Source organism: Teleopsis dalmanni, chromosome 1 (genome assembly GCF_002237135.1).
Source record: "Teleopsis dalmanni isolate 2A chromosome 1, ASM223713v2, whole genome shotgun sequence".
Taxonomy (NCBI): domain Eukaryota; kingdom Metazoa; phylum Arthropoda; class Insecta; order Diptera; family Diopsidae; genus Teleopsis; species Teleopsis dalmanni.
In genome coordinates, this window is record NC_051846.1 from 173860393 (window position 1) to 173876367 (window position 15975).

Sequence of the window (15975 nt, forward strand, 5' to 3'; positions counted from 1 at the left end):
AGCAATCCTGTTGCTTATATCGTGCAACAGACGTGTACGATACAGAGCACACTTTCTTTAATTAGGAAAGATGACAAGTTGGATGACAAGGTCAGAAGAGGGAATAGGAAATATAACATCGAAAAATATTGGAAAATAGAAGGCACGAACGGAAAGCTGGAACAAAATCGCAAAACTCAACGAAAATATATTCCAAAAAAGAAGAAAAGCTAGAACATAAGCTAAAACATGTGAAAATTGTTCTATAAACCCTATCTTGAACTTATGTTTTGATTATTCTAATGAATAGGTCCAGCTGATGAAGAGACACTTTTATAGTTTATACAATTCGAACATACCGTGACAACATTGTGCCTATTCGTTCAGGATTACTCTCATCAATTTTATCTATGATCAATGTGAAGATTCCAGAATATCTTCATTTTCCTTTAAGAATTAATAATATTTAAATTGTATAATGAAATGAAAAAAAAATAATATTCAATTATACTAAAAACATTTATTTGGTACATATTTTTATTGATATTCTTATTTGATAATTTTCAAAACTACTAAAATTATTTCCTCGGCTTAAAACTTATCCATATACCATCATCAGCTGCGGTTAAGAAGGTTGTGGTGGATATTTTTAGTGGATTTTTTGTTTTGCCTGCCAAATAAACAAAATACTTGGAAAGTAAAGTTACAAGTCCAGCCTTGCTCTGTGCTAAAGCCAAACGTGTACCTAGAAATAATAGTTTTAAAATAAATCATTTTCCAAATATATAATTTGTGATAAATACCTGGACACATGCGAGGACCTTCACCAAAACCTAAATACATGCAACCTAATCGTTGCTTCTCATTTGCATCAATAAATCGATCAGGTTGAAATTTCAAAGGTTCTGGATACAGATTTTCATCACTAAATTTAAAAAACTTCTAATAAATATCCAAAGTTAAAAGTATAATATATCTTAAATAAATAATACCATAAATAGTAAATAAATAAATAGTAAATTTAATTGTTATTTATTAATTTCAAGTATTTATTCAAACATATTTAATTAAAATGCCCACAATAGCCTGAAGTCCTGGAAACTGTTCTAGTGTTTTAAGTTAAACAAAAACAGTCCTTTATATGTTTTTATAAAAACTTAGAATTTGTTTTTAAGAAGATCTTTCTATCATTGTCATCATTTTTCTCTCTCTTCTTTTCTTCTTTTCATTTAAGAGTTAAATTAACAACGATGACAATGACAAAACAGTGTACAGAAACAAACAATCAATTAACAACAACAATGATGTTGTTTTGTTTATGTACAGTATTTGTTTCAGTGAGTAGAGTAAAATATTCACAATCAATTATAATTAAATGATTGAATATTGAAATTTTGTAATTGGCATGTTATGCAGACTGTCATGTTTACCACAAATGTGGAATTTTTGTTGTTTTCAGTGTAAATTAAAAATTTGAGTATCGGAGTAAAAAAGAAAATTCGTTTTAACTTTATTCATTATCTATATCTCGTCATGGTTGTAAAAACACTATTGCTTAATTGTATAAATGCTAGACCTCCACCCTTTTTTTATGATTATACAAAAAATATAATCTTTTAAATTTAGACGCAACCAAAATGTATCAAAGTAGTAGTGAAAGATAAATAAATGATATGATTTCTTAGCCTAGTTAAAGCCTAGTGTGGGGTAGAGATAAGCCCCCAGCCATTATAGAGTAAAAGTGCGTAATAGCACTAACTCAAGAAGAAGAATTAAGAATCAAGTAGTGATTGTAAAAAATTAAAAACTCAAACTTTACAGTCTACACAACATAGTTGAAGGTTATCAACAGAGAGAAAGTTTAGCATTCACAACCATTTGTTATATGAATATCTACATAACATAGTCCTAAATCAATCATTGATTTGAAATATAACGTAGAAATAAATTAAAATTTTGAAATACTCACTAGTGTATTGCCTTCACTGGTATTACCATAACCATCCCTTTTGGTACTGTAAACGCTTTTCCTCCTTGTTTTTGCGGTTGTAGAGTGAATGGCTTAGTGCAATGCTTCAACAACGCTGCCATTACTGGATACAAACGTAAGGTTTCTAAAAGGACATTTGTGTATATATATAAATTGAATTAAATTTAAAATAAATAATTTTGATATCAAATTACTGTAAATATATAACATTAATAACAGTAAAATACAACAGTAATTTTTTACTAATTATTAATTAATTAATTTATGGCTAGCAACTGTTTCGAAAATTATATCTTATATTCATATTATATTATATATTATTATTATTATTGTTAGGGGATGTAGAATTGCGACCGTCGGGTCTATTGTGCCCCTTCTGGGCTTAGAGTAGGTCTTTAACCCCTGTAAGCGTCAATAAAAATTAGTATAGAACTTACTTTACAAAGTTTTATTGCATCTTCCGTAGGAATATACATTCCCAAGAGCCTATTTCGTATGTGCATTAACACAGGGCTATTATATAATAAGTATATAATGTTTGATGCTTCTATGTTATACTTACCATAAAGGCTTGCTTCCAAGTAACTCATTTCTTGTAGAGCCTCATAACTGAGTACACCATTGTAACGTTCCAACACTTCATCAATTTCTTGCAGTACACGATATTGTACTGGCGCATTTTTAGCAAACTACAAATAATTTTATAAATATTCTGAAAGACATTCCATCCAAAAACTCTTTTACCTCATAAATAGCAAATGCCATTAGGGAAGATGAAGTTTCAAATCCTTCCAATAAAAATGTGGAACAGTGTCCTATTATTGTTGTTATATCAATGGGTTCATTATGTTTTGTTTTAGTATCTATTAACCATTGTATATAATCACTGTAAATACCCCCCGATGTCGGCGGTGAGATGTCATTTGGGTTCAAGCGTTGATATACATTTTCTGTCAGAATTGAATAAAGCCATTGCTGCGTTGGCTTAGGAATATAACTAAAATATATTAATTTTATATATAGAATTAATACATTAATGTTAAAATTAAATCATACTGGTATTTTGTTAATTTATTTATGGCAGGTGAAAATAGTAGGGAAATCGTCTCAATTAGGCTGAACATTTTCGGTAGAAAAATGTGAGATACAAGTTTTGTGAATTCCGATTTTGTATTTGAGAACAAATCCGCATTGAAACCAAAGGCAGTGGAGGCCACAACGTTGAGAAGATATTTGGAAAATAACTGAAAACATAATATATATATATATATATTAAAATTAAATAAAAATTTTAAAATGTAGTATTATTTTGCTAAAATTATATAGAAGGGTATGTAAACAAGTTTAACGTATAAGTGTAGATCTGCTAATTGCCTCAAAAATCAACCAACAATTTTTGATAAAATTTTCAGATCCCATTATTAGATATTTAAGTAACTTAATAGGTATAGATAAAAATAATTCTTTTGTTGTTTTATTAAACAAAAAAAACTATTGTGATTAATATTTTAAAGGGTCAAAAGTTTATTGTTATTGTTAGGGGATGTAGCACCGCGACCGTCGTGACTATTGTGCCCGCCGTGACTATTGTGTCGTGACTATTGTGTCGTGACTATTGGGTTTATATTACGCCGCTAAGCCCTGTTGCTTCAATAAAAAGTAGTATAGAACCTACTTTTCAGAATTTTATTGCCTCTTCCATAAGAATATACATTCCCAGGAGCCTATTCCGTTTGTGCATTAGCGCAGGGCATTCTAACAGCATGTGTGTGGCCGCTTTCTTGTGTAAATTATTGATTGGAAGATGCTAGTATTTTTCCTCAGCGTAAGAAAACCTGTAGTGAACCATGCGGTTGTGCTATCCGTTAGCTGGTAGGTTTGATTGATGTATTCCCTGTTTCTTTTGTTGCTTACTTCTGTTTTAAATAGCTTAATAAAGCTGAACTTAGAATACATCGTGTCTCATAGCTTTAAAAACTCCGGAAGCTGCTTGGCAAGATTTTTGCACTTCTTACTATTGAGCCAGCTATACGTTATATTTCCTTTCTTCATTCGTAGAATTGCCCTTTCCGCTTAGGACCTGGTGTATATCGACAATGGTGTGAGTTCTAGAAGGACCTTCATGGATGTTGTTGGACAAGTCCGCATGGCACCCGTTAAATTAATTAAACGTTATTTACTTTTAAATTCTTTTCTTTAGTGAGTTGTAGATATTGTATTTTCAATTTTAATTATAAATATTTTCTTTTCTTTTTTGAAGATATTACCAGTTCAGTTCGTGTAAACTACATAAACATATTGTTTCAATCTCTACTACATTTTGAGTTAAGAAATATCGCTCTGATTGGAAAATTTTTGTAAATATGTATATAAACATATAAGTTTATATAATTTATTTTATCTTCATATGAGTTATCGATAGGTGTTCGTGTTTCCATTAAATATTCAATTATTTCTTCATTTACAATTTAAATCCATTTACCTCTTTCGCTTCGAAACAGTTTTCATCCAAATGTATTTCAACATATTTGTCCATTTCACTGCAAGCCTTTTGTATTTTTGCAAAACTTAATTTTACCTTTTCAGAAAAATAAAATAAAATTTTGTATCTCATATATACATACATATATATGCACTCGAGAAAATACTCTGTAATAATTTTACATACTTTACTTTGAGTGAAAATTGGAACAATGTCTGAGCGATATTGCTTCCATTTTTCACCTTTTGCTATAAAAGGATTACAGCACGCAAGTGGGTCACGCTCTTCATCCACCCATAGTACATTATCCTGAAAGTGTGTAAATCTACGTATCATAATATCCTTAATCACATCCTGGTCATGCACAAGTATGGACGGTTCATTGAATATACGATAAATGCCCACGTAAGGCAAATCTGCATAAGCACTTCAAAGCAATGTAAAGAATAAATAAAAATCTATTATGAAACCAATTGAATAAGTAATAAATTATATTGAAATTAATTTAAATAATTAATAGATCAGTTATTTTTCACAATTTCTATATACAAACTTATAAATGTCTTCATATATTGCACCAAAATGTTTTTTAGTCAGCACAAATTTCCACATATTGCCACAAATCGGATAACCACGAGGACTAATAATGCCATTTCGTCGCCAATAACTGACTTTCCAAACTCCGGAGTAAAATAGAAGTACTACCAATATAGTTAAAATAAACTCTAGAAACATATTTATTCAATCAAGAACGATTTTACAAGTTATCGCGCTACTCATAGTAAGAAAACTGAACATTTTGCTAAGGAAAATTGTTTACATCTACCTACGATTGTTTAATAATTGTATTTTTACTACATCATTCATTATATTATTAACTAATCAAAAAATTTAAAGCATTTATAAACACATTTATTTTATTAAACTGTATACTTTAATGAACTCCGACTCAGATTGACTGAGGTGCAGTAATAGAACTTGGGTTGCGTGTTTACATGTTTACATTGTAAAGTACGAGTTTAACTTAAATGGAAGCTTTTAAAAAATTGCATATAATTATATATATGTATATTGATATGAATATAAGCTTTCTATTTTCAGATATATTAACAGCTATTGAATAGCACACAGTCTATTACGAACCTGTTATATCGGTTTTATTACGGTCTGTTGGCGTACTCACAGTACTTTGTAAGATAATATTCCTATTAGAAAATATGTAACTATAAAAAATTTATCAAGTTTATTTTCTATAACTAACTAAAAAACTATTAATTTTTTTAATTAATAGCAATAAAAACAGTTTATAAAATAAATTTTTACTATGTTGTACAAAAAATGCTATCGATATCGTAGTACTAAGCTTAAGGCACCATCATATACTAACTGTTAATATAAATAATTATAATATAATTCTATTTAACAAATTAATTTTCAAACTATTTAAATACTGTAATTAAATTTAAGTTGAAATGTTATGATATTCTAAATATGTTTTATATAAACTTATTCACTGATTTACTTATTTTTGAAGTACACAAATCTATCTGGTAGATCAAGTATATGGAATTTTCGATATATATGTACTTATTGTTAAACTATTATTAGTATGATTAAAAACTAAACTAAATTGTTTTGCCTTACGTCGTACGATCATGCACCGACTAGAGGTCAGCTAATCCGTAGTACTAAGACGCGCCATTATTTGGCTCTAAGTGATCTCATAAGGCCGCCACTCCAAACCTAACTTAACTATTATTATAGCTGAGCAACTTGCCCATACATCTTTTAGATACGGTATCCATTTTATCCTTTGCAGAATCGGTTGATTAATTTAAATACTGGCAGTAGTTTCCCAACCTGTCCAAATATAATTATTTTTATTACCACGCCTACGAAGATGTGATTATAACTTGTAAAAGTAATCAGCGTGGTTGATGAAAAAGATTATCATTGTAACATCTATATGTGAAAAATCGCTATGCTCAATGGCTCACAAACTCTCATAATATAACGTCTCAGTCTTAGCCTACTTATTTACATAAGATGTATTCATTCAAATATGTCTATTTCCATTTTTTCCCTGCAGGAACGATCTTATGAACACCGCCACAAAGTTTGTGACTTCGAACATACTCTACCAAATAGAAGGTTGATGATGATGATTTCCTTTAAATCCTGTAGGAGAGCATAGGGCATCCAGAAAATATTTTAATAATTTGATAATATTAACAATTTGTTACTTGGCCATGTAAGAACACATTTTTAAAAGTTCAGCATGGCGTTCTATAGATATCTTTTTAAACTTAAGAAATTTTGAAAATATTTTTTTGGCATATTCCAATGAGATCAGTATTTGTTTCTCTGCTTAAAATGCTTCTGACACATGTCTGATTATATTATCTGACTATAGTTTATACGCCTATTTTTAATTAATTTCATAGTATTGTACTCTGCGATCCCTTGGAAGTAAACTAGTGATATTATGCACTGGTTAATCTCTGAACTTAATTAACACTACTACGTTAGTTATAATTTTGCTTTTGGTTAAACAAAATGTGAATAGTCGGTGTACTGTCGCAGAAAATTACAATTTGATAACTTCGTAGGGCTATTGACATAAGGAATATGTAGACCTATTTGCGTTTAATATATAATACGAAGCATTTACTATATTTCATAGTATTTATGATTAATAATGTAGAAAACTTACAACACTAGAATTGTCAGTTTACAAATATCTACAGAGGCTTATTCATGTAGAGAGGGATATTTCTTTTCCAGACAATTTTTATCAGGTTTTAATATACCAACCATTGCATTCGTTTTGAATTTTAACAAATTTAAATTCATTTAATTAAATTATCATTAAGTTTATCTAATTTTTCCATGTCAGTCTGTGGTTTAAACTTACATTACTATACTAAATCGAATGGAATAACTGTAATAAAACCTCAGAGCAATCTATTTATTTATTTATTGAGTCTCTGTATTGTTAACCCAAAAGAGTTGTTTAGATTACCTTACATCTTTAGTATCGACCCATAAAGATTTTGATAGTACACGAAAACTTAAATCTATAACTAGGTTGCTAAAAAATATGAGAGTAAATGTATACAAACTATTTAAGTATATATACAGTTTACAGTGGTACAATGCGGTTTTATTGTATATATGTTTTTAGAAGAATTTATACAAATCTACAATAATTACACCGATAAGCCTTCTTAATTTCTACGATATATATGTGGTTTCAAAGTAATAAATTTTATGCCTAGGCGTTTGATTCCTTGCACATTTCATATTCGACAAATTGTATGCGTTCAAGGATTGATGAGTTCATAATTGCTGTCAACTAGAAAAAAAAAATTATGATTTATATACATTATATATAATATTATAATAAAATGTAAAAATATACCTGATAATGGCACGCCGAAGCATAATGATTTTCCGTATTTAAACTTGACATTTTTACAAGTAACCTCAAAAACCAAAGAATGAGTTTTCTAAGATCCTGGACGTTGTATGTAATGTAAGGTGAATAGCCCATCAAAATCAATTCCTGGTGATCCCCGTTAAATAGTATGATAAGTAACAAAGCAGACATTGCTTTCAGGAAATAACAAAAGTATACAGATTTATCTCCACCAAGAAAAATATCATCATCCACAAGATCCATATATTTAATTAGACTGTGGAACTGTCAAAGAAAAAAATCGAAGAATCTTATATCAAGCAAATTTTTTTTAAATACAAATTTCATACATTTATAAACTTTGCCTTCCATTTATAATTTGAGAAATTAATACATTTATATAGGCAAGCCGAAGCCAAACATAAATGTATGGCTACAGATGTAGGATATTCCAATGGAAGAGCTAAAGCAAAAGTAATGATATTTGGGTATGCATCCAAAGATTGATATTGAAGTGCTCTAAAAATTTCTTGGCACATAGCCTGTGTCTGTAATAGAAAACATGTTTTGAAAATTAAAATTCGCATAATTATAAAAAATCATACGAGAACTACTTACGGGACCCGCATGCTTAAGTTGTATACGACTTATGATTTCTTCCAGAAGTCCTGTTTTTAAAATATCCCGCAGTGTTTTTGTTTCGGCTAAAACATAAATGATTGCGGAAGTAGCCAAAAGTGATATGTATTCTTCAAAGGATAAGCTTGAGTCCAATAATTTACGAAACTCATCACAAAGCTACAAAAATGTAGTGAATTTTATATATTTAATTTCTATTTAAATATAAAAAGTATATCTTTACTAATTTATCATATCTTGATATAATAATTTAATACTAATATATCTGGAATTTCGAATCTATATATATATATATATATCTATATATATATCTATATATATATATCTATATATATATATATTGCCCAAAAATTTTACTTGTAATTACTTCGCTTGAGTTCTTCACAGTTTCAAGAAAACCGCATTTAGGGAAAATTTTGGTCATCTTTACATATTCCAAAGCTCTCACTTTGACGGAATCACTTAAAATAGACATTGAGATAAATTTTTAGCCCCACAAAAACCAAATCAAATTTAATACTGAAATTTTTTACAATTAATTCTTGTTGAATTTACTTAACTATTTCTCAAATTTTTTAAAAAACAATTTCTTTTTAATAAAAGAATCATAGGTAACTAAGTTTTTATTTCTTTTGTATTAGTGAAATTATTGAAATTTTAAATTATATGTTTTAGGGGTCATGGTGTATAGGATATATGGTGTACTGCTGCAGTATATTAGTTTCATTACTTAATCTTATAAAAAAGGTTTGCACTCAGTTGCCATTATGCAAATATCTTCAAATCTAAGTGTCACTAGTTAAGCTCAATTTTAATATCCATCGTTTCGATTACACTAATTAGACCTTTTTTTGTTGATTCGTTAATTAGATTAATTTCTAATTTGACTAGTGATGTATCATAGATAGCTCCCTAAAAAGGAGACCTTCTTACATTCTATTCATTTTATATGAAATCGCATGGGTTATGGATTCTTTCATATCATTCTACCTATGTTTAAAAATTTTTGAAGTTATTATCTTTCCAAACTGTATTTTGTATATATAGAATAGAAGGTTATATATAGAAGGTTTCTTACACTATTAGGTGTATCTATTTTAAATTTGTTTAGCTGCCTTAATTCGAAAAACCTCGCTCAAATATTACGAATCAAATGAAATTGTACTTTAATTTGACTGTTGATCTCTTTATTTACTACTTCGTAAGTAATATACTGGTACTACCATCAAGGGGCTTGAATAGATCTTAGCAGTTCCCTTGAGAAAATTTCTTACTTTTTGTCGAATGAAAGTATGTATTATGGTAATCTATGGACCTGGTCCATTTGCAGCAATGGACCAGGTCGGTCCATTGCTGCAAATATCTTATATCAGAATTAGTTATCAAGAATAAAGAGTTTCGCTTGAATATAATTCCATGACGAATTTAATGGCGAAAAATAGTTAGTAGACTTACAAAACACCTTTCATAGTTGAAAAACTAGTCTATTAGTTTATAGGTGTGAACATTTATTCATAGAATTTTAACAGATCAAGTTAAACAATTAATGATTAATATTTTGATGACAAATATTTTGTAGTCTCTAGACTATATTCTAATATAGTCTGTATAAAACTTATATTTGGTAGTCAATCAATATCGATGCCAATTTCAATTTCAAACTTTTGTTTTCTGATCACTGGATATCATGGAATAGTCCTTTTGAATGGACAACGCGTTCGCTTAACTTGACACAGACTTTTTCCTCTGGGGTATTTGAAATCAAAGGCTTATATCAATAAGCTATGGATAATAGATGAATTTAAAAGCCAGAAAATAGATGCCAAGAACAAAGTATATTAAATCATTCAAGATAAAGGAGCTAATTCCGTTATATAATCTTCGTGAAACGATGTAATCGAATCTTCTTAAGCAAGTTAAATGAATCTTAACTTGAACAGCATAAAATGAGTTTCTTATCATGTTTTTTTTTTTGTTAAATAATTGGGTCCACCTAATCTATAGCTATGTCGAATAAACAAAAATGTGTGCCTAAAGAAAAAACTTCAAATGAATGTTTATAAGTATCTAAGTGCATTCTTTAAACGTATGGTATATAAAACGACTTCTTTAATTAAAGGTCGCTTTCACCGAATTAGTAAAATAAAAAATAATAAACATTTTAATTTACCTTAAAAGATTTTGGTCGAAGCAATTGATATCACAATTCACTAGTCATCAGACTTTGTTGTGGACTCATTGTGCAGAGGGCATTCAGTCGTTCATGAAGATTTCGTGGAACGGGTTTATTCGGATCATGGTCAAAAGTTACGCAAATTCGCATTACACAGTAAATTGTTTACGATTTTTTAATATATTATGTTTGTTTTCTTTTTTTTAAATAATTTTCATAACTTAAAAGAAATTTAAAATTTAATCGAAATCCAGTCAGAAATTTTTATTTGCAATTTGAACGAATGCGTCCGGCATATAAAATACCCCCAAAAAATGTTTATTGTTTATCATTTGTTTATCGTCATCAGCTGTTGTTTTGTAAGATTCATTATAAATAAAAATAAACAAAACTCGTTTCAATATAAAAAATAATTCAGTTTTTGAATGATAAGTAATAACAGTCAATGAATGAATGAAAAGATATTTAAGTAGAGTGTCAAATCCGTAAACAAATTAATTTTTTTATTCGAAATAATGGGTTTTTTCCAGATGGAATATGGATTGCGTTTCCCGAAAACACAAGTAAGTGTTCTTTTCTGCATTCACTTATATTCTAGCTTATGTGAAAGAAGAAGTTACTAATGAAGTTTAGTTGAATCAAAGTGTATTAAATGTCATACAATATTAGAGTCCTCAAAATATTGAGGATTAACTCAAACAACGCACAATCAACTCGACACATACACTGGTTAGAACTTGGCAAGATTTTTATGTTCGAAAACAAATACGCATTATTTTCCAACTTAAGGTGCTACCACGAATTTGCATGTGTTAGAAAAGATATAAGAATGTGGGTCAAAAACTTGCGAAAGTGTAGTCAGTGTAGACACAAGATGACCTATAGGTGTTGGCTACAGTAATTGATGACTACTACTGTAGACCAATTATATTAAATAAGTTAGTCGGGGACTGTTTCTTAATCACACTTTAGGCTTAAAGTGTTTTTGAGATTAATTTTTCAAAGTAAAAGTGAACAACTATACCGAAAACTTGGGTATCCTTTTTAACCAGAAATGCAGAAGCTGCCGGAAAATAATAAAAAATAAACCATTAAACCGAAAAAATGGATTTCGCTCTGAACCACGAATACAGAAGCTACCGATAAATAAAGGAAAAATAAACCATTAAACCGAAAAAATGGATTTCGCTCTGAACCACGAATACAGAAGCCACCGAAAAATAAAGGAAAAATAAACAACTAAACCGAAAACCTGAGTTTCCTTTAACCACAAATGCCGAAGCTGTCGGGAAGCAAAGGAAAAATAAACAATTAAACGTTTTCTTTGCAAATACCCAGGCCTAGCAAAACCTTCCACTATTGAAGTTGACGAAAAAAGGAGCCAGACATATATCACAAACATTGAACTTCAAAAAATAATCTCCTTTATCAATCGCGCTTGTTGGTTTTGAAACTAAGATTTTTGTGATCTGGTTTCTGAAAATAAACCTGGATATATAAAGATGGGCTACCTCCAAATCAGCAATGTTAAAATTTTGAATAGCGGTTCAGATTACTACTTTTTAAGAAATTAGACGTTGCTCTTGCAGCCTCACTGCATAGCAGTTCCTAAATACGCCTTACTGAGTATCAGTCTTGTAACACAGATTATAGTACAATTTTTTTATCATATATAAACTTACTTCTTAATAAGTAAATATTTTCCTAGGTGGGGGAATGTTTTCTTCCCACCTATTGACTCCTACTGCTCTATAAATAAGCAAATGATATTAATACACATCTGAAGATCATCCGCCTTATATTCCAGATCAAGTATAAATAATGCAGTTTTCACGCAGTGTTCAATATCGATAAACTTTTGAATAATACTTTGAAAAAAACATCTTTATTGGAATGAACTATATAGAGCAATATAGTTTTAGTTGTTAGATAAAACTAAATTAAAATTAGAAAAATAATTGTTATGAGCATTAGATTCTTACCAATTTAATAGTACCTCTAATATGCGGGTTACTTAAGAAAGCATTTTGGAAAGCTACTACACACAGTTGTTATAAAAAAAGGTGGATATATTAAATGCTACCTCTTTATTATTATGAATATTTTGCATCTCTTTTTGTTTTTCAAAAGGTTCACATATTGATAACTTAATGAACTAATTCAGCTCTCAGATTCATTACAAGCATTTCCTTTACAGTTTTTATTTCCAATTTTCAAATTAGTTGCTGATCTAAAGATTAACATCTTCCTTGGTCTTTTAAAAAGGTCGTTGTCTGAGCGACAGGAACAGCAATTCCGAGTTTTTTTTCTGGGGAAAACAAATCTGACTTTTTTCTCAGGATCAGTTGAAGTACTTATGCTACGTGTACATATTGTCTGGAAAGAAAATATTTTGTGTTCCAGAGACCAGTAAAAGATCATTATAATAGATTGACTTAATTACCTGCGTTTGAGCATTCACTTTGGACATATTTGCCATAGATGTTGTTTGATTTCGCTTTTCTTCTACATTAATAAAGTTGGTTCTTGGTATAATTATGTTTGGTGCTGTAGTTGGGAAGACACTACGTGTAGGTTCTACTAACGTCTTACAATAATTGATATAATCATCAATGAAATGTGTATTGTTGGTTGTAAAGTCAAGTGGTAGGATAGTACCTGAATAATATAGACAAAGAGAATCACTTTAAAATCTAAAATAAACGATGTAGCACATACCATTTGGAAGTAATTTGCTGTACATAAAACGACGCACCTCGATTATGGTACGCATGTTTTGAAGTTTTACAACATAAAGATCTGTACCTGTACTGAAGCTATCTGATTGGTTTATAGAAGAATATTATACAGGTTGAAACAAAAGTATATTAATTTCTACTAACTTTCAATGACCGGTGAGCTTTCCTCAGTAATGCAAACGATTTTAGATTTATTCCAATTTGTGGCTGCCATTTTATTACCGAATTGAAATGAAAAAAAAGGCGAAATATTAATTTTGCAAATTTGGAATTTTGAAAATTTTTATTTTAATAATTTAATTTAATAAAATATATAGTAAAATTAATTTTTAAATAATTTTTTTGAACTATTTTCCATTGACATATAACGTAGCCACACTATGATCAAGTTTATTATTTTACTATGCTTCTTAGTCTATTCTTAACCCATTTTGTAGCCATGATTGCCTCAAAAGATATGAAAATATCCTTCAACTATCCCTCTTTAAGACAATTTCAGAGAAGCTCTCTGATTAAGATCCTGTTAAAATTTATTTCCTGGTGCATGCACTGAATACTGAATAAACTTCTTCGTCTTTTAACTTTCAGTTGTGGCAATATTAATTTCACGGAATATTTCACTCCTCTAAAATGAATTTTTAACCGTTAGTGATCCATCAGCAGCCTCACAATAAGACTAAAACTACCTGATATGGCATGGGTCAACTACACAATGTTGACTCTTTTCATCTTTTAAATTGATCTATGTAATATTTATTATTTTGTGCTTTGTTATTAGTTGTGACATATATTAAAACATTTTTCAAATGTCCTCCAGAAGAAGTTAATGGAAATCGCTGCTTCTTTCAGACTGAACTTTCGTTCGTTTCAGCGAAACAATCAAGGAAACTCGACACGAATTCAAAAAAACAGAAAAGTCATTGTATTTCGTCATGACTATACCAGACTACACACATCTTTGATTACTCCGAATAATTTACTGGAAGTTAGTTGAAAGGTTTTGAAACATCCACGCTAGAGTCCCTGTCTTTCACCATCTCATTGAAATAGACATAAATCTCATTTGCATCGGTCTCTACAAAACTCTCTTAAATGTACTTAATTCGCCATTCGGGGAAGCCGCTAAAAGTCACTTAACTAAGTTTTTCATCAATAAACCGAAAAAGTTCTACACTAATGGAATCAAGAAGATAACCTAGAAATGATAAAAAGTCATAAATAATAATGGCCAATATACACTTTTTTAAAATTGTAAAATTTATTATTACAGACTGTGAATGGGTTCAATTACTGGTCATACTATGTATGAAAAACATTTTTTGGTGGTTCATTTATATTTGTCATATTCAAATTTAAGTTCCTTGATTATGGCATCGTCAACAATACATATATAACTGCACTAATCTCTACCATGATTCGATTCCATAAATGGAATATTAAATTTTAATAATGATAATTTTTATGCAATAGCGGTTTTCTATAAAAAATTTTAATTCTAATAGCACTTTTTTTTGCATTTTTCTTTTATTCTTTTTCAACTGAATTCCTTCACTGATTTTTTTTTTTGTATTATGATATATTATACATTAAATCATGTGTCAATGTATAACGTATTATATTAATTAATATAATAAATTTTGTATAAAAAAATCATTGAGAAATTTATATATTCGAAGTGGCGATTTTACTCATACCCACGAACCACCCATTTTACTAGTTCCATTGGACTAGTTCGTGTACTTGTATCTAGTGACAATTGGTTTTTAATGAACTGCTGGGAATGCATCAAAACATATATTATATGTGTATTAAACATATATATACATGTCCTTAAGTCAGTGTTGTCCTAACACGGGGTTGTCCGTCATCCGTTATATTGAATTATATTGAGCACTATCTCCTTTAGTGAGTGAAGTGAAAAGACCTTAGAGATTTTGTATTATAATTAATAGTATGCGTTATGCAGATCTTTGATCAATCATTAAGGAATACATAAATTATTCAGTGAGAATGGTGGGATTCTGCAGAAACCGCCCAGCTATCAAAGAGTAAAAGTGCCCAGATGTACTAACTCGGAAAATACTCAACCTGAGCATGAATAAAAATAAAAGATAAAAAACATAGTTTTTGATATTTCCAAAGTTTGGTTTGATTATTTTAGCAGTAAATGTTTAAAAATTTTTTTTTTGAACTTGAACTCCAAATTTGTTCCATTCAATTCAAATTGTCAGTTTGAGTTCAATGAATTACTTTATAAATCATTCTTAAAAATTTATTTTAATAATTTAAAATTTCACGTGCCAGTTTTTCAATCTTCTACAATTAACAACAAAAAAAAATAGAATAATTTAACAAAACCATCTCTGAAACCATGGAATATTAAAAATCAGATTTCCTGCGTGAAACAAATTGACAAATGTCAATAGTTCCTCGTGGCGAAATTTTTGGTTTAATATTTCCAAAACGAAACATTAAATGAAACAAATTTATTTCCAAAATTGTTTGTTTAACCACAAATAGAAATTCTTAATAAATTGAATAACATTTATTTAATAT

The 15975-nt window shown here is 29.2% G+C and overlaps 3 protein-coding genes across 3 annotated transcripts; all 3 read right to left on the reverse strand.

Annotated features, from left to right (window-relative positions):
* Positions 1-479: 479 nt before the first annotated feature.
* On the reverse strand, positions 480-5271 carry LOC119670224 (probable cytochrome P450 308a1). The gene is made up of 9 exons (XM_038080401.1): positions 5005-5271; positions 4638-4878; positions 4452-4547; positions 3026-3213; positions 2714-2966; positions 2532-2658; positions 1949-2093; positions 783-904; positions 480-724 (listed from the first exon to the last, which is right to left on the reverse strand). Exons 1-9 carry the CDS (start codon positions 5184-5186, stop codon positions 558-560), a joined length of 1521 nt encoding a protein of 506 aa, XP_037936329.1. The 5' UTR covers positions 5187-5271; the 3' UTR covers positions 480-557.
* Positions 5272-7414: 2143 nt separating this feature from the next.
* LOC119670226 lies at positions 7415-12379 on the reverse strand. Its single transcript, XM_038080403.1, has 6 exons — positions 12364-12379; positions 8876-8969; positions 8488-8667; positions 8220-8417; positions 7873-8154; positions 7415-7806 (listed from the first exon to the last, which is right to left on the reverse strand). Exons 2-6 carry the CDS (start codon positions 8930-8932, stop codon positions 7726-7728), a joined length of 798 nt encoding a protein of 265 aa, XP_037936331.1. The 5' UTR covers positions 8933-8969; positions 12364-12379; the 3' UTR covers positions 7415-7725.
* Positions 12380-12749: 370 nt separating this feature from the next.
* LOC119670228 lies at positions 12750-13705 on the reverse strand. The gene is made up of 4 exons (XM_038080405.1): positions 13564-13705; positions 13400-13501; positions 13125-13339; positions 12750-13057 (listed from the first exon to the last, which is right to left on the reverse strand). Exons 1-4 carry the CDS (start codon positions 13631-13633, stop codon positions 12842-12844), a joined length of 603 nt encoding a protein of 200 aa, XP_037936333.1. The 5' UTR covers positions 13634-13705; the 3' UTR covers positions 12750-12841.
* Between the last annotated feature and the right edge of the window lie 2270 nt (positions 13706-15975).